This window comes from Cotesia typhae, unplaced genomic scaffold (genome assembly GCF_013202065.1).
Source record: "Cotesia typhae breed Kobodo isofemale line unplaced genomic scaffold, CoteBio_Ctyphae contig_5, whole genome shotgun sequence".
NCBI classification, from domain to species: domain Eukaryota; kingdom Metazoa; phylum Arthropoda; class Insecta; order Hymenoptera; family Braconidae; genus Cotesia; species Cotesia typhae.
Window position 1 is genome coordinate 6726596 of NW_027423757.1, and position 27722 is coordinate 6754317.

The 27722-nt window shown below is 24.7% G+C and overlaps 2 protein-coding genes across 11 annotated transcripts; one reads left to right on the top strand and one right to left on the bottom strand.

The window, feature by feature from the left end:
• Positions 1–24623, bottom strand: Usp (retinoid X receptor ultraspiracle). 8 transcript variants are annotated; one of them, XM_074247523.1, is made up of 6 exons: positions 15562–15617; positions 14164–14590; positions 7052–7181; positions 5330–5491; positions 1778–2084; positions 1–929 (listed from the first exon to the last, which is right to left on the bottom strand). In XM_074247523.1, exons 2-6 carry the CDS (start codon positions 14246–14248, stop codon positions 330–332), a joined length of 1284 nt encoding a protein of 427 aa, XP_074103624.1. In that variant the 5' UTR covers positions 14249–14590; positions 15562–15617; the 3' UTR covers positions 1–329. The 8 variants fall into 8 exon arrangements, with proteins under 8 accessions (XP_074103624.1, XP_074103627.1, XP_074103625.1 ...); XM_074247526.1 differs by lacking the exon at positions 15562–15617 and adding an exon at positions 15163–15340 and having other exon boundaries at positions 5330–5467; positions 14164–14984; XM_074247524.1 differs by lacking the exon at positions 15562–15617 and adding an exon at positions 15163–15339.
• On the top strand, positions 19520–27686 carry Brn (beta-1,3-galactosyltransferase brn). Of its 3 annotated transcripts, none has more exons than XM_074247520.1 (3): positions 19520–21926; positions 22529–22578; positions 25999–27686. In XM_074247520.1, exon 3 carries the CDS (start codon positions 26071–26073, stop codon positions 27394–27396), a length of 1326 nt encoding a protein of 441 aa, XP_074103621.1. In that variant the 5' UTR covers positions 19520–21926; positions 22529–22578; positions 25999–26070; the 3' UTR covers positions 27397–27686. The 3 variants fall into 3 exon arrangements, with proteins under 3 accessions (XP_074103621.1, XP_074103622.1, XP_074103620.1); XM_074247521.1 differs by having other exon boundaries at positions 19520–20620; XM_074247519.1 differs by lacking the exons at positions 19520–21926; positions 22529–22578 and adding exons at positions 24781–24906; positions 24997–25062.
• The last annotated feature ends 36 nt before the right edge of the window (positions 27687–27722 follow it).

A 27722-nucleotide genomic window follows, 5' to 3' on the forward strand; every position in this document is an offset into this window, starting at 1 on the left:
TACTAATCATAATATTTCTTTTTATTCAATAATTAAATATTTATTATTATTATTTAAGTATACGATGCTATTTACATATAAAAATTAATAAGGGATAAGAAATAGAAAAATAATTTGTAACATCAAAAATGAATCTTAATGAAAAATATGAATTTTTAAATTGCACAAAATTAATATTAATTGTTAATTTATGATTAAACAAAAATAAAAGTGAATTGATAATTAAAAACGAAGAGATAATTAATAATGAATTTAATAAAATATAAAATAATGATATTAAAATAGCTTCACATATCGGTGTGCCCAAGTACTCGGCACACCTCCGTATCCTAAGAATCCGAAGATGATTCCAAAATTTCGAGAAGAAATGAATCAATTGGTATATTATGAATAAGACGGTGAAAGAATAAGTATTCAAGACACTTTAGACTTATTGAACGTAATGACGGTAAACGTAGTAATAATTTAGCAAATCGGCCTGGTTCATTTGGCCGGTTAATGCGTACATACTCTTCAAGAGCTGCGTACACTTTTTCTCGTAAGATTTCGACTTCAGAAGCTGATTTTAATCCACGTATTTCAGAATTAAATAGTATTATTGCACGTAAACATCCTAATTCTGTTTTATCTATTTTCATTTCACGCATTTTAGAAACAAGCTCTGACAATACGCGATCAAATATCGCACTCAGTCCAACTTGTTGAGCTGAATTTCTGTTAATTATTGTGTCTTTACCCAGTACAATACCTTCATGGACATCCATTGAACGGTGTGAAAATGAAGCTATTAATAATTCATTCCAACCAGCACGTAATAATAATACTTGATCTTCGATAGGTAATGATGTAAAGTGTGGTATGTGTTTTGCCCATTCAACTAGTTGAAACAGTTGTTTGTTTGCTGCATTAGTAAATCCTGACATGGGATTCTGAAAATAATTATTTTATTATTATCTATGTTATTAAGAGAATAACAAAAATTTTGTATCCAGGCAAAGGTCTTGACTTGAATTTGTGCCTTTTCAAGGTTTTCTTTCATTCTCACCTATAGTCAATTTATTGAGTTAAGTATTTGGCTGCATTCGAAAATGTTCTATCTCTAGATACATAATTAAGAAATTACCTTTTATCTCGTGAAATATTGACATTTTTAAAGATATAAGCTCATCCCGATGTTACACTCATCAAGAACTTTCATTTGAGTACCTACATCAATTTTTCATATATATATTATATATATCTATATACAAAAAATATATCAAAATGCATGTGGGTACTCAAATGAAAGCTCTTGATGAGTGTAACACCGGGATGAGCTTATATCTTTAAAAAAGTCAATATTTAAGAAAGTACAGTGCAATTTAACAAAGCAAAATTTTGTTTGAAAAATTGCTAGTTATAATCATTATCATAAAAGATTTAAAAAAATATGGTAATTATTTACAAGAGGGGACAACCCATGCTGAGCCATGTTAAAAAAAATTTTTTTTTAATTATTTGTTTTTTTATGTACAAAAAAAAAAAAAAAAAAAAAAAAACTAGAAATTTTACTCAAAAACATGAAAGCCAATTTTTAAAGGTAAAAAAGTTATCGAAATCTTTGTTTTTTTTTTCACGACATTTTTTTATCATAAATGGGCCATAAAAACAAGCAGAATCCGAAAAAAACTTGTAAATAATAAACAAAAATTTAATTATTAAAAATAATTCAATTTATAAAAATACTTAAAATGAAATAACTCTGAGACATAATTAAAACTCAGTACTAATTACTTACTTCATAATTTCCTTGATGTTCTAATTTGCATTCAACTCGTTTTTCAGCTTCAAGAATTCGTTCAACGGGCATATCTGTGTGTAAACTGCTGGTACTCTCAACTTCACTCTGATCACGTTCCTTGGTACGTTGACGCTCTTCTTGGACAGCCTCACGTTTCATTCCCATGGCCAGGCATTTTTGATAACGGCAATATTGACAGCGATTACGTTGTCGTTTATCAATAATACATGATTTTTCTTCTCTACAAGCGTAGGATAAATCTTTACGGACAGTACGTTTGAAAAATCCTTTGCAGCCTTCACAACTGTAACATAAAAATTTTAAAACAAATTATTTAAAGATCAAAAATTAAGTAAAACTACTTCGTAAAATTAACTAAATTACTGCTACTTCTGTTTGTTTGCTAAAAAAATCATTTTTCATGAGCAAATAAAAACGAAGGAAATAATTTAGTAATTAATTATTATCATTATGTATGTCCAATAATTAAATGTTATTATAATTAAGTTTTTTTTACTTTTGACATAACATTAAAATAAAAATAATGAATCGTCATCTGGATTCTTAGTGAGTGTATTGCTCAATTAGACGTAGGCATTGGAGCGAGCCTTAACTGAATGCTCTTTGCAGTTGTAGGAAGCACGGGTGGGTAGATTCATTCTGGATGACTCTATCAAGTCCAAGGTTGACTACAAAAGCGACACTAATTTTCAATTATTTTTTATTTTTTTAGATAATATAATTATCCAATTTTAATACTAATTTATTTTGTCGCCAGTCAGATCAATAATATTCATTTATTTTCACCTATTGATTCATTAATTTATAGTTTTACGAACCCAAAGATACGCATAGTGTCTCGAGCCAAGTGTACACGGAAAGAAAAAAATTACACTGCATATTCTTCCATATTATATTCAATATAATCTCCGATTTGACCAAGTAATTTTTCTGGTTATAGCACGTAAGATTACTCTGGATATAATTCGAAAAAATATCCCGTATAATTTTAATTTAGTTGTAGCAAATATTTGTAATAAATGATATGATATATATATATATATATATATATATATATATATATATATATATATATAATATATGTTTATTATCATCAACTCAGAGATCAAGTGATTTAATAACGCACAAGTACTTTATTTATTGTTTGCAACAATAGTTCAATTAAGACAGTGACGTTAAGTTATGTCAAAAGTAAATAAATTTTCATGACAAAAACCTTTTAAATTTAGAAAAAAATTATTATAGTACTTATGTAATGTAAATTCTTTCTGATGAAAGAAAAAAAAAAAAAAACAGGAAAAACTGAAGCAAAATGGAACCCGGACAAAACGTGACAGAACTGTAAATGATTTTTTCTGTCGCTTACAAACTTTTAGTTCTAACTCCAACTACACATTTCGTTAACTTTATGGGCTTTATAAAATCCTATTGTTTGTGTAATTTATTGCAATACGCAATCATCAAACGACAGTGATTGCTAGAACATAGATACCTAAAAAGTATCTTATGCGATGAATCGTAAAATTTTTATAATGTAATTTTTCCCTTTTTCTTTTTTCCATGTATAAGAAATATTTTCATTTTTTCAGCTAAAAAAATTAAATTGTTTAAAACTTTTAATAAATTAATTTCTTATTAGAACATTTCTCATTTTTTTTCAATGAAATTTTTTCTTTCAATGGGTATAAAATTTATTACATCACAATTTTTAGGATTTATTAATTTTATAAAGAAATTTTTCATCAATTTTTTTTTTCCACAACTAGAAATTGGAAAAACCAATTAGTTTTTGTAAATTTATTAATAATTTTTGACTTAATTAATTATTAGTACGAACAAAGCAATCGATTTAATACTTTTTATTACATTTATTTAATCCTGCTATCTATTATATCATGATGATGTTATTCAAGGTGTGGTTAGACAAGTAATCTACTTGTCACATTATAAAATGTCGAATAAAAAAATTGTTTTCCCAGGGATATAATTTTTTTTTTTTATTAAATGATAATAATAGTTTATAAAAAAAAAATATAAATATTTATGTATATAAAATAAAAGTAGTTTTGAAATAAAGGAATAAGTAATTATCAATAATGACTCGAGATGAAAAATAAAATAAAAAAGACAAGTCATGTATAAAGATATTTCTAAAAATTTACAATGGATGTAGCATTTGTAAAAAAAAATAATTTAAATAAAAATATTGACAATTCATGGATAATGAATCATGAAATAAATAAACGAAAAATAAAAGAAAAAATATATTTATATTTGACGCCTATTATTCATAAGTTTGTGCAGAAAAGGAGCTGGTTAGGTGGAATTATTGAGCGAGTTGAAGCCGACCTTGAACTGTTTGCCCGACTACGCCAACAAATTCAAGTCCAAGTTAAGCGGGTAGAGGTATAAGAGGTACGAGGTAAGAGTATGATAAAGATAAGAGGGAAAAAATTTACCGAAAAAAACCTCCGATAAAAACGAGTGTCTGGAATAGGGGAAAATTAAAGAGTAAATTTATCTACCTTTTTAATATTATTTTTATCATTATTATTGTTATTGTCACGGTTGCTATTGTTCTTGTCTTGAATTTAATTATTGATTTTTTGAGGATACACAAAAAAAATCATTCGGTAGCCAAAATGGAAGGAGATTTCACAGTGAATCCAACAACTATTAAAATAATAACTTCCAAAACGAATGCAAGAGTAAAATTCTATTAAATAGACAAAGAAAGTAAGTAATGTTTGGTCTAGACTGATAATGAGATATTCAAATTAAAGTTTATTTAATAAGCTTTTAAGTTCAATTTAAAAAAATTTTACAAGTTATCGCATTCATTAGTTATTTTGCAAAGAAACAGTAAAAGTGCCATTTTTTTAGGATTTGAAGAATTTCTGCCATTCCTAAACTATTTAATTTAAAAAATTATAATTTATAAATAAAATATTGTTGTTATAATTTTGTATTAATAAGAGAAATTCATTTAGAAAATTATAAATATTTTATGAAAATTTAAAGTCAGCCTCATTGATTGTTTTAAAAATAATTAACTAAGAAAATTTTAATATTTATACAGCCTTTTTTTTCATTCATAAAACACTATTTTGCGAAATTAAAAAAAATTTTTCAATTAAACTTAAAATTAAAGAATTAAATTAGCAACTTTTTTTTTTGGATGTGTTTTGATAACATTTTCAAAATTTCTGATATATCTTTAGATATCTTTCGGCTTTGTAGATTCAAAAGTGTGACTTAAAATTTTTTAATTTTATAATAATGCAATTATTAAAAAAAAAATTAATTAAAAAGTTTCACATGTGAAAATTAATAAAAATTACAAGTGAAAATGTTTAGAAGCATTTTTTTTTGTAATTGATTTTTTATTAAAATTTTTTAAATTGATAGCTGACCGCTAACTTCAGTATTATTTAGATATTAGCAGTATAGCAGAAAATAAATATTTAAATAAATAAATAAATATTTATGGTGAGTAAGAATGAATAAATAAGTAAAGTATATTGTTACCTGTAAACTCCATAGTGTTTGCCACTAGCACGATCGCCGCAAATTGAACACAAATGTTTACTGCCGGATAAGGGATGATTCGGTGGATAAGGTGATCCAGCTCCTTTAGATTGCCCACCCGGCGAAGTACTCAATAAACTGCTGTGACAGCCAACAAACGATCTAGAGTGATTTTCAATTCAATTGGTTCAATATTTATTTAATAATTACACTAGTCATAATTTTTTTTTTTTTTTTTTTTAACAACAATCATTTTTTTATTTCTTAACGTAATTCATAACAATTCATCAAATCAGGATTAACTGAGAATAGTTTTTCACTAGTGTAATTATCATGAAAGTAAAAAATAACTATTTGATTGATAAAAAAATTAATTTTTTACAATAATTCAAAGAGAATTTAATATTTCAGGTGGATTCTATTTTTATATTATAGCACAAGCTTCGCTGGGGCATTATCCGCTTTAAATAGAAAAGTAATAATATCTTCGGAAGCTTTTATAATTTATCCATGCTTGATGCTTGATTAAATTTTTTTAATTCATTTTAATTTAATTAAATTATTGCAAAAAAAAAAAGTATACAGATTTCTAATTAACTCCAGATATATTTTTCAGCGGCTTAAAAATAATTAATAAGAATAAATCGATTTTATTATCTTTTTATGAGCAGACTAATTGACCACAGCTACCGCAACCGCTTAAAATGACATCGGGGGTCACTGGATACTAACATCATCACCATTAATAAAGTGCAGGTTTTTTTATAACCAAAAATTTATTAATAGATAGTTATGATACTAGAAATAGCAGACATCCGAAAATTTATTCTTCAAGTAAAAAAATAAATATTTACTCAATGATATTTTAAAAATTATTTTTTTATTTAATTTTAATATTTTAATGTTTTATAATAAATTTTTTCTTTTCATTTGAAATGATCCGTTTTCGGTAAATCTAAAAAGTTCATTAATAAAAAAAGTAATAAAGAGAAAGAAGGATTAAAAGTATCTACCAACCAACATAATCCACATAAACTTCATTAAACAACCCTCTTTCTCATTAAATTGTTGGCTCAACAATCAGACAGCGTTGAGAGGAATTAAGTATGATTAGAATTATTCTAATCAATGATACGTCTTCCCAAAACTGTATACTTGCAAAGAAAAAAATTGGAATATTTTTTTACTAAGACGCATTTATTAGTTTGATCTATATATACCAAAAAAAATTAATTTAATTCAAAAGATAAATTCTTGAACCAAGAAAATTATTTTAAAGATTTAGAAAGTAAAAATTATTTTCTACTTTAAAAACCTGTTTCTTAATTTCAAAAAAACTATAGTTGACTTTTTTTTATTCTTAAATCAATATTATTAAACTCTTTTTCAAAACTTTATTCTTACTCATACTAATGTTTTCATTTATATATTTGCAAATAGAAAAAACAGATTTGTCTGATGTATCTTTCTAAAAAAGAAAAAATGAACAATCGATCATAGCTTGTAACAACCAAAAGAAAATAAATTGTTTTTTAAAAATAATGATGATATAAAATATTTCGAATCCTACAAAGCGAATTCTGTCAGAATATTCATAAGTTTTGCATGATGCATAAGAAAAAAAAAAGATATCACTCTCTAGGTAGAGTTTTAGCAGTTTGGATGTCTACTGATTTCAGTATTGTATCATTTTTTATATTATTATGATATCATAAAACTCACCCTGGGCTGTTAGGACCAGAAGGACTAAAATTTCCAGAATTCATGAGGCTCGCAGTATCGGGTTTCATGTCAAGAGGACTCTGAGGACCAACTGAAGACATTGACATATTGCTGTTGTCGAGACTGAGCCCTGTGTGGAAATAAATATGATATATAAATCATAAAATGACAAAATAAATAAAATAACATATACTTTTTATATAAATAGTTAATGACTAATTAATAGTAATGGCTTGTAATTTATATTAAATCTGAGTGGATAAGATGAAAATAAAAAAAAAAATTTTTTTAGTTAAGTGCAGTCGCCGCATATATATATATTTTAATTTGAGATTTTTTTAGTAAGACAAATGAGATTTTAATCGGCGATTAAATAAATTTACACAAGCAATAGACGTATCATAAAAATGCATTTAGTGCATAGATAATTAAATTTTCCGACGTCACTGATGTTACATTGGTTTATACGCTGGTTACTTTAATGCCCTAGCCAACAAATGCGCAGCAGACATTACGTTATGTTGACAAGATTGTGATTGATGGAGGGCATCATATTTAACAAGTACTAAGCTATTATTGTTTTTATAGCGATGACAACGTTCAATAAAATTATTATGAAAGTAAAATGTAAAATATTAACATTTTTATTTTATTTAAGTAAATAATTAAATAAAACAATTATTGTTGATATTTATCCAACTGTGGTTAAATTTTTATTTTTTAGGTCGCTAGTTTTTTAAACCGACATCTGTTACAGTTGTTTTTAAGTTTGACTCTACGATAAGAGACTATTATTAAGCGTTATTAAATTATTAATTATCGATGTACTGACAACAATTATACATTTTTTTATTTCTATCGATTGCTTTTTGTTTTTAACCTGTTATTTGTTTTTTATTGGATAACAACTGTTCGGAGAATTATCATCAAATTTTCGGCATGACGATGCAAGAACAGTTATTGTCAATAACATCCTACACTATATTGAATAACAGCTTGTTTTTTACCTTACAAAATTATTAAACGTGTTTTAAAATTATTATTATTATTAGAGTAAAACCTCTAACAGGAGTTTTAATTTTAATTTTTATATTAATAAAAAATTATTGAAAGCATTCATTAAAATGTTTCTAAATCTTAGAACTGAGACGTGTATTGTATTTATTTTACGTGAAATTAAAACAACACATAAATTATAAAAAAATTGATAAACTGTTGAATAATTTTATGAAAATCAGAGCGATTCTCACAAAATTATTCAACACTTATAACCTAGCCTTCAGACTTAAATTTCAACGAATATAATTCAAAAACTGTAAAATTTTTTTTGCAACGTTTAATCTTTTTAATTCTTTACTTGTTCTAGCATTACAAGGATCTCCTTAAGGCGTGTAAAAAGAAGTTATGATTGACGTGACCTGAATTCATTGAAGATGAAAGTGAAATATTTTTATAGCATTTTTAATGTTCAGTAGTACGCGTTAGACTCATGCCACCTAACTTCTACTTGTGTTTTATACTTAATCATACAAATTATTGTCTAAACAATATTTAATATTTAATAAAGTTATTTGATATTTACTAACAATAAAAGATGAACATAAACTTTGTAATTTTGTAGGTGCACTGCAGACATACTTAAGAATAATTTATGAATAATGTATCCTCTCATTGATTTCGTAATTTACTTTTACTACACGGAAAAAAGAAAAATAGAAAAATTACAGTTTCAGATTGTATGCATTACAGATTTTATAAAAATTACATTGTAAATGTAATATTTACATTGAAAGCTTTGAAAATTAACATTCAAAGTTTGAATTACAAGAACGTTACTTTATAATGTAATTTTTAAAGTTTTCTTTTTTCTGTGTAGCATTGTAAGATTATCCAAATGCATAAAGTTAAAAAATCTGTCATTATATCGTCAATACGATAAAAACAAAAATTAATTAATTGTATCAATACCCACACATTACATGACTTGTACTATTTTAAATATAATATGTATGTAACATATAATATATATAAAGGAGTGAAGATAAAAGTAACTGACGGCATCCGATGACGCGGGTGGGCACCTTGACCACGCGCAAACACACATCAGTGCAATGCTCGAGAACATATGCATGCCTGCTGATTATTCATCGCCTTCATTCGTTATATTTATACGCTTTTGTTTACATGATTTAGTTGAGTACACGTCTGAGTATGAATGCTTTTAGTATCCAACATAAATCATTATTTTCAATTAATATTAAAGTTATTTTAAATAATACAAATATTATGAAATTTAAATAGTCTATATAATTACTCGAGTTATTCAAATTTTTAACAAAAGAATTCAGTATATGTGTGTATATGTATTCGATATTTACCATCTACTCATAGCAATTAAAGTTAAAATAGTTCATTAGTGATAAAAAAAAAAAGTATTCCATTATGCTTAACGATAAAGCAACGAGGTAAATTGTGTAAAAACAATTATGGTGCAAAAATAAATATTATTTATTCATATTCATATTATACACCTGCAGAAATAATATTTATTTATACGAACCGAACAATTATTTATCGTTTTGTTTTTGTTTTATTTTATAATACTCAAACATAATAGATTAATTGTTGCATTATTACTTTTTTGTTTTTAAAGAATAGAAATAATATTTTTTGTTCGATAAACTAATAAATAAAAGGATCTTTAAGTACGTGTAATTTAATTTGTTTTTCGCACAGAAATGACGTCACCGTCTGACGATTTAAATGCTCTTCCGAAACTAAAAACCTGTTTTACTTCCATACCGGGATATTTAAGGACAGTAGATGTAAGGAAAAATTTAAGGTCCCTTGCACTGATAAGATAATACGAATTAATTTATTAAATAATTATATGGTACTTTAATATTATCAGTAATTAAAACTCAAGTTAAAACTTTGTCTTGGTTACTCATTAAATTATTAAAAATAATATCAAATTAACTTGAGTCAGTTTATTTAATCTTATCAAATAAAAATGAAAATTAAGCAAGCATACATAAGACTTGAGATAAAATGTATATATATATATATATATATATATATTATCTTAACATTCAAGTTTAATATGATTACATGGAGTTTTAAGAAAACATAAAAATAAAAATCTTTTGTAGCCTTATTAATAATTTTAATCTTATTATATTAATATAAAAGGTTACTTTTAAGCTCTAAATATTCATTTTTATCGACACTTGAATAAATATATTGACACTGAAAATACCTAATGTTCTATAATATTGTGTTTATAAGAATTTACGTATTGGAAAAAATAATTATTTTTAAAAACTGTCCTAAAAAAATTTTTTTAGTATTTATTTTTCAAGTTCAACTTTAGATTTCTGATTCATTAAATGGTCTATAAAAAAAATGAATTAAAAAAAAATTATTGCCCAATTAAAATGTATAGATGCAATCACAACTGCACAGAAAGAACAAAATGACACTGAATATCATCCCAGATTATACTGAGTGAAAAAAATTTTAGATAGTAGCTAGTATAATCCAGATTACAATGAGTATAATCCCGATATCACCCAGTATAATCTGGATATCCACTGTCATCTTGTTCTTTCCGTGTAGGCAGTCAGTGATCAAATTATCAAATATTTAAAATAAATAAATCATAATTTAAATTATAATAAACTCCTGAATAAAAACTCTAGCTATTGAAAAACAAAAAAAGTTTATTTATTTAATAAATATTTTAATAAATAAATAAAATAGATTATTCACAAAAAAATGATCTACAGAGTCGACAGCTAAGAGAATCAATATGACCCTGACTAGAGGGCACGCCCGTGTAGACTCATAGGCTTCGAAGCGCATGCAACTCATGCTCTATATATGCACTTTGATATGTATATACAACATGCCACGTGTAGGACTCAGTAGTTACATTAGGTCACCCGTATCAACTCGTATAAGGTCACAAGGTCGAAACACAAGGGTTTTCTTATTTATATTAATCCATTGATTCACGTCGTTGACCTTTCACAACTATTATTTTCATTAAACCGATCTTTTTACTCTTACTTTTTTTATTTTAAAAAGCTATCATTATTCAATTGAGATTATTGTTTAAGTTTTAATTCACACTTCGTTACAGGTTGTAACAATTGCTTTATTAAATAATAAAAAATAGTTAATAGTTATGTAATTATTTTATGTATGATTTATATTATCTAAAAGCGGATGCAGAAGGTCATTAGTCATCAATCTATTGTATCTTCAGTATCTATTTGTTGCATTTCCGTTTTATTTATAATATTTTTCATAGGTAACAATGAGTAAATAAATCAGAAGCACGACAATACTACTAAATTTATCTAGCGTAATAAAAGAATTTTATGTACTGATAGCTTTTGTATTCATGGGTTGCTTATCAAAAAGATTGTTGTTCAAATAAAAATTTTTTTCAATCGAGTAGAATATTTTTTAATTTATTTAATTTATTCAACAATTGTGTTTATTTTCATTTTTTAAGTTATTTTTTCAACTAATTGTAATTCTTTACAATCTTTTGACTAAATAATATAGTTACAATGACTAAATAATTTTTTTTTTATTGGATTTATTTTTATGATTGGAACAAACTTTTTCAAAATTATAGTCCATTTCAGTGTCATTAAAGTAATAATTAAATAATTAAAACCTTTTAATTTTTTATTTATCTTTACAAGTATGAGTTCTAATTGGAGCATATGCGGGTTTTATCAATTTCAGTGTGAAAAACACCGCAAAATATTTAAAATATAACTTTTGTTATCAACTAATGAAGAAAATATTCATTTTTTTTTTTGTTTAGTTTTAGCAAATTTTATTATACTGGTAAAAAAATTAATTAACTTGAATCAAGACAAACAATCTTAAACCAATAATAATTTCTTGGGTCAAAATTTTTTTTCTTAACTCAAAAAAATTATTTTCTTCAAAATAGTATTCTTGGTTTGAAATTTTTATTCCGTGAATCAAATAAACTTTCTCATAAGGCAATTTAAATTAAAATTTTTGGTAATAAATAAAAATTTATAATTGTAATTCCGCATAATGATATGAGTAATAGATGGTAAGCAATAATCGCACGAAGATACTTGGGTTAATAAACGATAACATAGCTAGACAAAATAATTTTGCCGGCATTATCTAACAGACTAAGTGTATGTACGTATAATTATTTTTCAAAGTGACTTTACTTGATTTTTAGTCTAGCAATTTATAGTTAGTTGTGTTGAGTAACAAAATAAAATGGATAAAACTTATCCTCGCGGCCAAGGACATTATTATTACATACATATGTATTAACAAGTAATATGATAGCTCCTCATTGTTATAAGCATGCAATTTTGTAATATACTTGATATTTTAAAATAATAAATAAAATTAAAATTTTAAAATAATAAATAAATAATTGTTATTTGAATAATGAATAAAGAATTTTGCAATCATTTAATCAAAAGTGAATGGAGATAAGAAAATGAAGTAGTTAAGGTTTATATAAATTACAATCCGACTTGTGAATATAATATAATAAAGGAGTATATCTTAAGAGATAACGATGAAGCATGACCTTCGCTTTACATAGGTGAGTATTGAGTGTTGGTGTATGTGATTGTTTAGAAGACAGGCATGTCTCTGTGGTTATGTTATATTACTTATACTTTATGTATCATACATTACACTACTTCTCACATGTATACTGCACTACTACATTACAATAGTGAGGTGCTTTGAAGTTAATTGAAACGGTCAATCCACCGATTGATAACTTTAACTGCTTATACTCGTAAATTTATAGCAATTCAATAGCCGACCTTCATCCTTGTTTTATCAATATTAATTTTTATATATCAACGTGACGTTGACTTTAAATTAAATTAGTTAAAGAAAAAAAAAAAAAAAAAAAAAAGCATGTTACAATTTATTATGATTATCACAATATTAGTGATAATTCAATTAAATCAGTTTGCACGTATATTTATTGATACATGGATTTAAATTAAGAATAAGTGTGAAATGTTATTGTCCTAATTGAGGTGTTAATTAAATGCTAAAATTTAACATCGCTGAAGCCAATGAACTTAACATTTTTTCAAACAATTATTCTTTGTTTAAATAATTAAATTAGTTTTTAGAGACTTTGTCTTTGTCATAGAATACATCAAATATAACTAAACTGAGATTTTTATTTTTTATGTTCAATTAACGTCAAACATTTATCAAAATACTCAACTAATCACTCTAAAATAAAATAAGTGGTTTAACCCAATAGAATTTTTTATTACAAAAAATGTTTGGTTACCAATTAAAGAACAATTTTAAAATTATTTATTACTGAACTTAAAATCGAGACAGTTAATTATAAAAATAAACTTTTCTAAGAAAACGTTAATTTTAATTAGAAGTTAAATCGCAACATCTTAATTATAATTGGTACAGTCATTAATTAAAGTTATTATTAAAAATAAACTTAAGATTAAAACTACCAATTATTTTTAATTCAAAATTAAAAATTTGAGTTTAAAGTTTTTTTCTAAAATGAAAATTCGAAAAATCAAATGTCTGTAATAAAAAATTTTACTTTTACTATTAAAAAAATCAAGCACTTTGTTCTGTAAAAATACACTTAGTCATTTTACTTGAAGACGTTTTTTTATGTAATTAACCTTTTTTAAAAATTTACTGTCAACCGTGAGCTTACTTGCTTTTTAAATTTAAATTTAAACTGCATTAAGATTAAATGATACTCAAAAAAGCAGACATGCCAATTTTTCTGACAAATAAATTAGTATAAAAAATTACAAATAAGATAATTCAAGAAAAACGTATAAGTGCAAAATTTTCAAATTTTTTTTAATTAAAAATTTTTTCAATAAAACTGTCTGCTAATTTGTATCACTGCGATTAACTTTCAGAATTTTCTGTTTCAGTGTTAAAAATATCGAACTTTTGTGAGTAAAAAATATATATTATGTATCAATTTTCAACACCCGCATACTGGAGTATAAAATGAATGAAAAAGTTAAAAAAAAATGTACTTTTTGGAGTAATAAATGAAAAACAAGTACATTACGTACAGGTGTTACCACGAGCCCAATGTTGAGCCTGAGTACCCTGGATTATAGCCGTCACCGACATCATAGGTTTTTCTTTCTTCATCATCTTGACGCCTGTACGCTAACCGGTTCTATTGTGTATATATATTTATATATTTATTGTTGATGTTGATATTTTAAACGATTCACTCTCTTTTACAATGCACAAAACATCCCACAACTTCCGTGCGTATTAAATCATGAGTTTAACAGAAATCACATATACTTATGTGTGTTCAATTTAAAATATCACTCATTTTATATTCTCTTACTATTCTTTATAATACTCTTTTATATATTTTATTTAAATTTAAATTTATGTTGATTTTTTGGTTGAAATTTTGGTTTCGTTCACTCAATCACTTAACACGAATCTTTGGTACTCGGTAATTATTTACTTAAATTATTTCTGCAATTAAAAATATAAATCCTGTTTAATAAAGAATTGTTTTTTTTTTTTGCTTTTTATCAATTTATTATTTTTATCTCGTACAACAATTACAATTTACAACAAACACGAAAAAATTGATACAAGAAAAATAAAAATAAATATTTTCTTAAATGATTAATCCGACATAAATACTGCACTGATGGTGATACGTTATCTGCGTTTGGATTAGACAACACAACGACCAATTCTAGATATAGAAGATGAATAATAAAGAATAATAAAAAATAAATGTCATGAAATATTAAAAGGAGTTGACATTGATACTAATTTAGCAGCTGTAAGTTCAAGGTCAAGTATTCCGATTGAAGCTAATCTCGTCAAGTACGATGAATTCGTTGATAACACGAAACGTCTGACAACACGCAAGATAAAATATATTAATTTATATATCTATATATTCCGATATTTGAATATATATATATATATATATATATAGATATATATATATATATATATATATATATATATATATATATATATAATTTTAAACAAAAAAAAATTTATAATAAATGTAAAGCATATATCCTAACTCAATGTCGTATCGTAATGTTCTGCAAAAGTCCGGAGACAGTTTGTACGACCTCGATGCTACTGAGCGCGCGAGACAACTGCGCAAAAGTCGAGACGCATCGTCTGAATTTGGCAGTGAATAAAACATCCAGAGTTAACATTCACTTTCAAAATAATTTTATATGTAAAAAATTTATTTAAAAATTAAGAAAAAAATTTTTTTCAGTCATTAATTTTTCTTTTTTTTTTTTTAAATTTTTAATTTAACTTGATTTTTATTAATTAAAAAATTTTTCGAATAATTGATTTTTTTTGAAGAAGAAGAAGAAGATTTTTGAGTGATCCAAGTATTAACGAGATAAAAATAATAAAGAGTATAATGTAAACACTAACAAAGTAGCGCGATGTAAATTGCTTACCAACAAATAAAACACCGAGTGAGTACACGTAATACGCGACGTGTTAAAGGCAACTGAGCTCACGGTGGAACACCGCATATGTACGTAAGTCTCTACTCGTAAAAAAGTATAGGCGATGGAGATAGAAAGAGAAAATATTAACAAAATAAAAAATTTTATTTAAAAAAAGTGCAAGAATGGAGGAATGAGATGGTGAGATAAAGAAAGCATTTTATCTGCACGTTAATGTTTTTAAAAAAGAAGAGGGGATGAATATCGCGATAAAAAAACGGAGAAAGAGGGAAGGATGCAAGCTCGGGTGGGGCGAGCTTATTTTGCAGACGCGCGCGCGCATAAACGAGTCAAGTTCTAGTGCATGCAATTCTCATCTACACTTCACACTCTTATCTCTGCAATACTATTATATATATATACTTCAATGTATCACATGTGTAAGTATCTTATATATAATACTAGTGAGGTACGGGTACGGGTGCTGCTGGTGGTGCAGCGAAACGAGAGAACTCGCTCTACTGATGATGGCCTTCGCGATCAAGGTCACCACTGAGATGACACGGAAACTGAATACTGATACAATTAATTTATTTTTATTTCAATAAAAAAAATCTAAGTATAAATAATACATCTGCTCTTGAATTTTATCAGATAAATAATTGTAAAAGTAAATCGATTATAATTTTGTGTATATGTTAAATTAATTTAAAAAATTTAATTTTGTTAAAAGATTAATTTTTTATCCTTCAAAAATTTAGCTGCTTATCAATGATAAGCGATAAAGTAATTTATTTATTTACAATTTTAATATTAACTAATTTTATGCGCTTGTCATTTACTACTGATAAGAAATAATGTCAAAAATTAATTTAAATGTGCTTGAAAGCATTTTTGCAATTAACATTGTAATTATATTACGTAATTATTGATTTGAGAAATGAAAAATTTTTTATTTTTTAATTACTTGAAAATATATTAAAATAAAAAAAATTTATTGTAAAAACGTGTAATTAACATGGAAATGTTAATTTTATATTTAATGTGATGCTAAATGAATTTTTCGGGGATTTTTATTGAATTTATTTTGAAAAAAAATTTTTGATTCATTTTCAATTATTAACTTGTTCTTAAAAAAATTTTTAAGTAAAAAATTTTTAAAAATCTAATTCCTTCGATTTTTATTAATAATGACAAAAAAAAAATACTATTGGCTGAGGTAACATTAATTTAATTGAAGAAACAAGTTTAAGCTTAAAATAAATTACTAATGGCTTAATATCCAATAAGATTTCTATTTCACAAGTAATTGATTAAGTTCGTATCGATGATACTAATTATTTGTTTATAGTATTATAATTGGGCTATTAAATATTACTTTGAGCGGTAGACTTGTTTCTTATGATAAAAAAACCATTAAATTAAATACAATGATAATAAACCGAGACAAGGAATGAATCGAAATTAGTAGCGGCGCAATTATTTCCAAGGTCTTTAAAATTGATAGTAATTAAAATTAGGCTGTTTTTGTACAAAAATGTCAAAAAATAAGGCACTAACTGATTCTATAAATAATTTCTTAAATCCTTAATCTTCTTGTATTTGAAATTAAAATGAATATGAAATATATTATTCATCCTAAAAGTTTTAAAATGCAAATGAAGCTAAATCGACATATTATAAACATCGATATTGATGTAAAGTTATTACTTTTTGAGTTATTATATTTATTTTTAAAATAGATACGTGAGTGAAATGAGAAAAGGTTAACTGGACTCGACAATATTCCGTTTTAAATTCTTTGATCTTGACTCAGTAACTGGTTTCTCTCTCGTTCAGATCCCCACACAGTGAATGACGATAAAAATAAACAAATAAAAACGTTGAAAAAAAAAAAAGTTAAATGAACACAGTGAGAAAGTAAATTAAATAAATAAAAAAAAGTAACAAGGGCAGCAGAACGTTTAAATTGTCGAGAGTCGAGATTTTTATGGTTCCTGATGTTTTATTCCTACGAAATAAAATACATATCTTGCTTAAGAACTTGCATTGGGTCTAGGTTTCAACAATACAATGTCTTAATGCTATCTCAAGTGTTATCTTTTATTTTATTTCACATATATTAAAATATAGGGCTGTCGAAAATTACCTTATACTTGCCAATTTTTTTTTTCTCAAGAAATATTAAGAATATATATTTATGTGAAATATTTCATGCCAAATTGGTTGATTTACAAATTTTTATTGTGACTTAATTTTGTGTGATATTAAAGAAAGCTTTCATTAAAATATTTTAAATAATTCTGAAATTTGCAGACATCCAATAAATTATCAAAATATTTTTTTCAATGTTAATTTATCACAGAACTAAATGAGCATGATTTAATTTTTTTAAGCAAAAAATCAAATTAAATAAACAAAGTTTAGTTTAGTTTTCAAAAACTTAAATAAATGTAGATTGTTATTTGTTGATAATGATTAAACGTTTTGTACCCATAAATTTTTATGTTTTCATTAAAATGAATATACCTTTCTATATCCTACTACCTATAAGGATTATTAATTTAATACACGATAAGAAATAGTTGACTTAAAGGTTTTGATAATAATCTTACAATAAATTGATGTAATTATAGTATCGTGACCATGAGAAATAGTAATACACTTGAGTGCGTACCCACGATGCATAGACATGTGTATAAGCATACAATAAATTTGTCGGGAAATATATTGCATTGAATAAAATAAAATGTAAATTTAAAAGTCGAACTAGTAACAGAGGATGTCATATCAAAATATATAAACGTGTTAATAAACGTCTTCATTAGATTTATTTTAAATAAAATAATTATAAATAATCGGCTGGTCAAATTTAGACAAAAATACCGTTTTTATGCTCGAAAGAATATGCAATAATGAAGTAAAAAAGGCAAAAGTAATATAGATGTAAAAAAAAAATGTTTGCGTGCAGCTGGCAAAAATGGTCAAGTTTTAACCATGTTGCGTATTATTATACAATACGTTTAGAGGCAAAACTTTTATTTTCTAAAGAGTCGAGCCAATCAACCGTTTCTTTTTTTTTCGACTCACTTCCAAAGGACTTAAATTTTTAACATTCAACCGCTTCCTAATAACCAGGACAGTTGGTCTGTTGATGCTTTAAAAACCGTTTGACCGATGTTCGATGTTTTTATCTCTATACACTTGTACAATATACAATATCTAAATTATTACTTTAGTAAAAAATAATAATAAACTTTGGGAGCATGCTTGAATACAGGTAAGCATTATTATAATTTAATGGGCCTTATTTTCCTGTTATTGTAAATAAAAAAAAGTTTTATCAAACTGTCTGGCGTAAGGTTAAAGTCAGCATTCGTATCAATCTTTAAAAACAACGAAAAAATTAAAAATATACTTTATCTTTTCATATTAATTTTTCAATGAGTATTTTTAACAATTTTAGTAAGATTGTTATTTTTAATTTTCCATTATGAAAATTAATGATTTTAAAAAAATCGAGAAGTCATCCATTTTTAAAAGGTATCATTCCTCGCCCCCGTAAAAGTATCTCAGAAGAAATTTTGAAAAATAAAAAATGGTAACTTTTTTTAACCAGTTTAATATTTATAATAGTTAATAGTCTTTTATTTACGGCTGTATTATCACAAATCACTTATTAAATGTGTCCACTTGATCATAATAAAGTGTGTAAGTACATACGAGATTATTATATGTATTTGAGCTGAAAGAATTGCACACACAGTAAATAACTTATGCGGTTATGAATAATGCTTGCTCATGAGGAAGATTAATCGGATAGGTGTGGGCGCGTCCCTGCAGCAGCATCAACCATCCAAGGACGAATATCGCTGCTTGTGTGACAATCGTCTACTCATATCACACCATACGCGTTGTCATTATCGTCATATCGTTAATCAGTTGAATACGCTGAATAAAAAATAATGAGCCACTGATCACGACATATAACGATTTTTCATTAAAATTAACTAATAAGTATTGAGTGTTAAATTGATATCGATTAAATTATTTTATTGTAATTAAATTACTGTGACGTCAGTTCATACTTTCACTTGGAAAATAATCACTTCAACATTGTTTATCGTTGAACATTTAAAAGTGTTTTTTACGAAAAAAAAAAACCGCTCGGTTATAAATAATGTGTAGTAAAAGAGCAACTTTTATTGTATTGTTTTTACTATTATTATTACTATAATCTTTGTAGCTTCTGTGTGACCTATTTTAGATACCATAGCAGAAATTGCAAATGGGTTTTTGGGTAACTAGAGAAATGGGTTAGTAGGTTGACATGAGGTCATGTATATCGATCACGGCAGGCACTTTAACATTGACCTATATTCCTCTATATATTTTTCTCTACCCCATTGTTTCAAGGAAATGTCATAGAAAATAAATCTCGCTATTATTTTACAATATCTTTTAAAAAATATTACCATAATTAATTTTAAATGACAGCAATAGTCTAATGGAGATAAAAATATTACGCCTGATTACATAATTACGATTATGATTTGATTAGAATTATTAAATATAATTAATTAATGAATCGAGTAGCCTTTGTCTGAATAGTGAACAGTAGTACGATAAATAGGTCATTGACTAATATTTAATATACAATAGTAATAGTGCACAGTGGTTTATACTAGTTTTTTTACCGTACTTATTACCATGTTGTTTAATAAGTGACACGCGTTATTGACTGAAATTGATTAGTAATCTTGTTTTAGTAAAAACTTTAGTCAAGCGCCGTAATAGTAAATAATAAATAATTGCTGAATATTATTAATTAACATACGACAGAATACAGAATAAGGATGGTAATGTTAAAGCTGTACTGACTACATGTGCATTAATCTATGATAGTTGCATTAAGAACACGTGTAAGTGTACTAAGTTGCAGTATTTTTATTTATACATTAAAAGGTACTTTAAAGAGGAAATAACTCTAGTTATGTATAACCTTTCAGTTGAAAGGTATTTGTGCATTTAAATGTTGTTTTGCTTGTAAAAGCTTTCAATTAATTATGTAAGTATTGCACGTTATATTTAACACTTTTATGTGTGAACTTAACATTAATTGTGTTAAATTAACATAAAAAAGTGTTAAATATTTAACACAAAATTTTTTGTATCGCTTTTTTCCTTTTTTTAGTGCAAAAATTGATTAATTTCTCGATTTAGAATTGATAAAGCTATCTCTTATGAAAACTTAAGTTATACAGCTGTTAAATATTTCAACTTGTTACTCAATAATTTGAAAAATTTATCAGAAAGTACTAAAATGATTAAAAAAATTTAGTTAAATGGGTATCCCAAAGTACTGAAAATGATGTAAGTTTAAGTGTGTAAAAAATCACACTGAAAATTTTTTTTAATCATTAAAAATATTAGATACTTACTGATTAAACAAAAAAATAAATAAATTTTGATATAACACTTCCAATAAGCAGGAATAAGAAAAAAATTTTGAGCTGAATCATCTTTCGTTAATTTAAAATGTTCAGTAATTTTCAAAGGGGTTTAAAAATCTTTTATATTTAAAAGAGTAAACTTAAAAATTAAACAGAAAGAATAAAAGTTTATAAAATCTTTTATTTGTATTTATCTAACTTGGTGAATCAGAGCCGAGTTTGCATTGAATTATGGAAATAAAAAAAAAATACAAATCAACGTAAATGTTAATCCTTAACACGAGATTCAATCTAGGTTAATGATTACAATATTCATGGTAATGGTATTTTTGGATTATATCGATTCCATTATGCTGAGGTGAGCTTTTTTTTTTAAATTTAAACTAAAAATTGTCTGACAAACTTAAGCTAAATAATATAAATGGAGTATTATTAGCTATACTGAAATATTACTTGATTTGCTATTCAACGAGAATCGCTTACAGACGTACGAGAATATCTTATCCGATAAAATAATAATATAATTCTCGAACTTCGGTTAAATTATTGTCAATGTTGACAGAGTTGGTTATCAAAGTTCAACACTAAAAATGTTTATTTATCGACTGAAAATAGTTTGAATAATTCAAAGATTTTAGTGAGAATTGCGATATGAATAAATTAAACTCTTTGAAGAAAAAAGATAAGTATACAAATGCATGAAGTTAATTATCATTTAGTATTGTTAATTGAGTTGAAAATGTTATTTAATATCAAGACATTTTTATTTGTAATATGAAGAATAAAATATAAGGGGATTGATGGTAAATATAGCAGAGTAAAAATTTTAAATACTGAAGAAAGATTTGACCTTGGTGTTATATAACAAAAGTTGTACATGTATAAAGTGACCAGCAAAAAATTTTAAATAAACTTTCCTGGGTAATAATTTAAACTTTTTATAAAGATACTTATTAAATCTGCATACGAGAACGATTACTTTTAATGTTGTAACGACTTTTTTTTAGTTTACTCTCATAACAATTAGTTTACTTGAGTAATTCGTATATTTCCACTGATAAAACATGAGTGCTTACAAAGAGTACTGATGTTTAAAAAATTAAATAATAAAAAAAAAAAAAATTGCCAAATTAAAAAATCATGTAGTTGATGTGAACTTTTGTTTTTATTAAAATTTTAAATCTTGTAAAAAATGATTATATAATTTAATTTGAAATGAAAATATAATTAAAAATTTCTAAAGGGTATGAATAATTTAAAAGTGACCTAAATAATATTTTTACTTTTAAAACTAGATCATTTATTGTATGTATTAATTATGCATAAAATAAATTATTTCGTGGGATAAGCAATAAAATTTAATTAATATTCTGATAAAATTTTTCACAATAATGATTCTCTTATTATCAAATTTTTTTTTTATTTATTGAGAAGAAATTAATCGAATCGCGTACTTGGATTTTGTTTAACTAATTACGTGTACAAATAAAAGTATTTAAGTAATGTCTAAAATTTATTTTTAGAGACTAGCAATGTTACCTTGACAGGCCAAAGTTACTGAGGTCGTCTGATTGTAAGTAAAATGAAAAAATTATTTATAATTTATAATTCATTTCAATGCAAAAAGTTTTTTCTTTAATTGATGGTAAGAAATAAATTAAACGTTATTATATCTCATTTTAGATTTTTTTACAATATGTCTATGCTATAATAATATATGGTTTAGCTAAACTCGTTAACTCTTTAAATAATTAATTCGTTAAATAATTCAACATATTTGGATTATTATTTATAAATGGACTTTATTAAATGAAATATAATCAAGTTGTCAAGATCGTCCTAATAATAGATCATTTCCTCTTTATAAATATCCTCATAGTTTTTCAAGTAAAGACTAGCGTGTCGCAATAAACCAAAATATCTGTTATATTCAAAATGTAATTAACGAGGCACTGACAACTTATCAAATTTTATGAGCCATACTTCAAGCATCTTTGATTGTTTTTGAACGTTAAATCAACAAAATTTATTTAAAAAAACATTCTAACGACATGTGGCTCATAAGATTTTATTTGACATTTGACATCTAAGATGTAACTTCAGTCAAATAAATTCTAATTTCTAATTCATCTTGATTTTCTTTTATAAACTAAATTATTTTTCATTTTAAAAATATTTTTTCAATTATGACTTATGACTTATTTATATAAATACATTTTTGAATAACTAAAAAATTTGCAGTAAAAATAAAAATTTTTAAAACAAACATTTTTGTATTATAAGTCATACATCAAGTTTCTATATTATAATTAAATATGATAAAATAGTTGTAACTGCAAAATTTTTATACTTGATTTTTTTTTAGTATTGCTGCATTTCTTATAACTTTTAGACTTTAATTTCAAGTATTTTTTCTTAAAAATATTTATATTCAAGAATTTTCTATTCATAAATTAAATTTTTTATAATTAAATTTTAGTCTACATTTAAAAATTTTAATAGTTTATTTTATTGAAAAATTATTTAAAAAAAAAACTGAAAGAAAAAATTTCACATGCAATTTTTCTAAAATATTTTTTTGTTATAATTTAATAAATGAAATAAAATCAAATAATTTAAAAAGTCGGCTAACTTTAGTATTGCAATAAATTATTATTAGTTAAAAAAAATTTCTAAAGTGTTAAATATTTTTTTAAACTTTTTTTTTGCCTGAATAATTTTATTTAAAATAAAAAAATTTCTAAATGCCTGCTGCACATAAAGAGTTCTAAATTTTTAGTAAAAATTAAATCTTAGAAAATAAAATTAATATTTTCGCACTTATGAAAAAAACTTTTTACCATGCTATTTCTTTGACAGCTAAAGAAAGCCGTCACCAGGTGTCTCTACGTACTTACTGATATTTCTTAAACAATTTTCTGATGAAAAACTAAAACATATTTTTATAAATTTTCTAACCTCTGATAACTTGTAAACTATTAAATAACCTATAGTTAAATCAAACGGTTGATTGATTAAATAAAAAGTAAAAATTTCAACAAGTAATACTTAATGACATTTTTAATAAAAACAATCGGTAATTGTAAATAAATATAAACAACAACAAAAAGAAAGTAAATAAACAAAAGCAGGATTTTTATGATAGAATAAATGAAATAATGACATCTAGTCAAAGAAAGAGTAGAATGCATGATAACGATCATGACAACAAATCCATTAAATAATAAATTAAATCAACAAAATGAAAAGTAATTAAGAAAATGGATTTATTAGTCATTAATAGGTAATAAAAATGAGTAAAATAAAAAAAAAACAAAAATAATAGTTACTAATGCGGTCAGTGAACTAGTTATGTTTCGACCCTGACACTGCCATTGCCCTCAGTCATGATTTGTGTCAGAGCTACATATTGTTACATTTTAAATAACATATTATTCCTGTATTACTTACCTCTATCACTTGTTTCCATTTTAAAATCTATTGTTACAACGACCACAATCAATTAGTTATTTGTTATTTTTCAATATATATTTACCACTAATTTAATAAATACACTTTGTATTAGTATATATAAACTATCGTCACTGGCTCAAATACAGTTTGTTATAAACATGGCCGGTGACTTGTATGTCACAATTACCCCAAGGTCGTTGAACTTTTCGTCAATCAAATAATGCGCTATTTAATTACCTCGAATTTTTTATATTATTTTTTTTTTAGATACTTTTTTATATTTTTAATTGATCATTTGTATTTTACAAATAATTAGATCATTTTAAAAGTCATTTCTTTGACTGTGTTATTAGTTTGTGACCCACTAAAAGATGACACTACTTTATGGTGATGTTTCGAGATTGAAAATTTTTTTGCTCGGTTTTTAAGTTTCTAGGGTTTCTAGACGGTAAAGTTTACTTTTTTTATTTTCGTCAGGTTAAGTTACATCAAAGATTTATAAATAATCTCACTTTTAATTTAAAATAAATTTTGTTAGATGTTAATTATGGTTATGTCAAAAATTACACGTGTTTACTCAATTTGACGTCACAAATTTTTCATGGTAAATAAATTTATTTTTTTATTTTTAGTTTTTTTAAATTTAGTATATTGAAAATATAAATATTTATTTTTTCATAATTACTTTAACAGAAAAATTACATTTAGCAGAAAAATCACATTACATATTAATATTTTAATTATAATTATTAATTTTTTTTTTAGGTATAACCATTGAATCAATATATTTGATTGATTTAATGGACTTGATTATAATTTTTACGTTAATAATTATATAATAATAAATATTTTATTAGAAACATCTACAATTAACAGAATATTATATTTTTTAATAATACTGAAGTTAGCGGTAAGCTGTCAATTTTAAAAATTTGTTTAACAAATTAATTACAACAAAAAAATACTTGTAAAAATTTTCACTTGTAATTTTTATTAATTTTCACATGTGAAACTTTTTAATTAATTTTTTTTTTTAATAATTTAATTGCAATAAAATACCAAAAAAATTTTTAATATCTTAAAAAGTTTTTAATTGACAAAATTCTGCGATTTTTAAAATAAAAGTTTATTTAATTTTAAGGTAGCAAATAAATAATAAAAAAAAAAATATTTTTAGATTACACTTTTAATTTTTTCAATTTTCTAGAATCGAAATTTTTTTATGATAATTAAATTGTTATAAAAATCAAAAAAATTGATAAATGTCTATGATACTGAAATTTAGAGACATCTGATCATTTTTAGAATTTTTGTAACCAACAAATTATAGCCAGAAAATTTTATTGAAAAATTTAATTTTTAGAAGCTTTGAAAAATTATAAATAATTTTCTATGCCTAGTTTATTTTTTAAACAAAATCAAAAGATTGTCAAGTGTCTGCTAACTTCAGCCTCATAAATGTCTGGTAATTTAAGTTTCATCTAAATATTATGAAAAATGGTTAAAAATTGAATTAATAAAATATTTTTCTTACTTTCAGATGGTGGAATAATTAATAGAACTACAAAAATGTGATAAAAACTGCGACAAAATAATAAAACAAAAAAGCAAAATGTTCTGTCTTATGGAACGATTATTTCCAGTATTTAAACGAACAATATTTAAAATAAAATTTAAACATGTAAGCATATTATTTATAACACTTATGATATCACAATTTTTCGGATTATTTACTCATATTTTTGAAGTATCATTCGAAGATAACTTTTCATATCCATATGATGGTGATGTATCATCATCAGTAGAAGCTTTAAAGCACAACAAGAATCCAGAAATCACTCCAATAAATTACTACAATTACACTTATATTAGTGACATTAAAGAACATTGTGTTGACAATGATTATCATACGTTAAGAATTATATTTATAGTCAAATCGGCAATCGATCATTTTGAACGTCGTATTGCAATAAGAAATTCATGGGGTCACAAAAAACGTTTCTTCGACGTACCAACACGGACGGTATTTTTATTGGGTATTAATTCAAATATTGATAAGCTGTCACAATTAAAGTTAGACGAAGAAATAAAAAAATACAAAGACATTGTTCAAGCCAATTATATTGACACATACTATAACAATACAATAAAGACAATGATGGGTTTAAAATGGGCAGTTAATTATTGTTCAAACTCAAAATTTTATATGTTTGTTGATGATGATATTTATGTATCTGTTAAAAATGTATTAAGATTTATAAGGAACCCAACTTCTTATCCAGATTATTTACAAGATCCTAATAGATTGGGTGGACCACGCAAACGTGAAATTAGTGAATCCTATGTGCCAAATTATAACTATCGTTTGCCAAATAATAATAATAATAATTTCAATGATACTACAAACGAAACTAATACCAATTATCAAAGGCATCAATATACAGTAAATGATACTCTAATTAATATAAGTAGTAGTGATAATAACAATAATAATAATAGTGATAGAAATTTAATTAGAAATCGTAGACAAGTATTTGATTTCGAATTACCAAGTGACGTAATACTATTTGCTGGTTACGTATTTGTATCATCACCACACCGTTACAAATCATCTAAATGGTATGTCTCATTAGACGAGTACAAATATGATATGTGGCCGCCATATGTTACTGCGGGTGCTTATATATTATCTAAAGAGGCACTCATTGATATGTATTACACGAGTTATTACACTAAGCATTTTAGATTTGATGATATTTATTTAGGTTTAATTGCTAAAAAGGCTGGCATTGAACCTTTTCATTGTGATGAATTTCATTTCTATAAAAAAGAATATACTAAATATAATTATAAATACGTTATTACGTCACATGGTTACGGTGATCCTGGTCAATTAATGCAAGTATGGAATGAACAAAAATCATTAGGAAATGCTTAATTTTTTAACTCACTAAATCGATTATCATTTATCATAAGCTTCTTAAAATTTAGCTCTTTCTTATCTGATTTTTATAAACTACACTTTCATTTAGAAAAATATTTTTTTTTTACGTTTATATACGCTCTTGACGATTTTACTAATGTGATATATTTTTTTCGTTTAATTTTTTTGCTTAAATTTAAGAAAGAGTTTGAGTGTCTGCATTACTTCTAGCTTTTTTATTTTTATAATCGAAATTAAATTAAATTTTTTAATAAAAATTAATTATTAATTCTTTTTACTTCATTAAGATATACCAGATATCTTTCAATACTTATCACTAA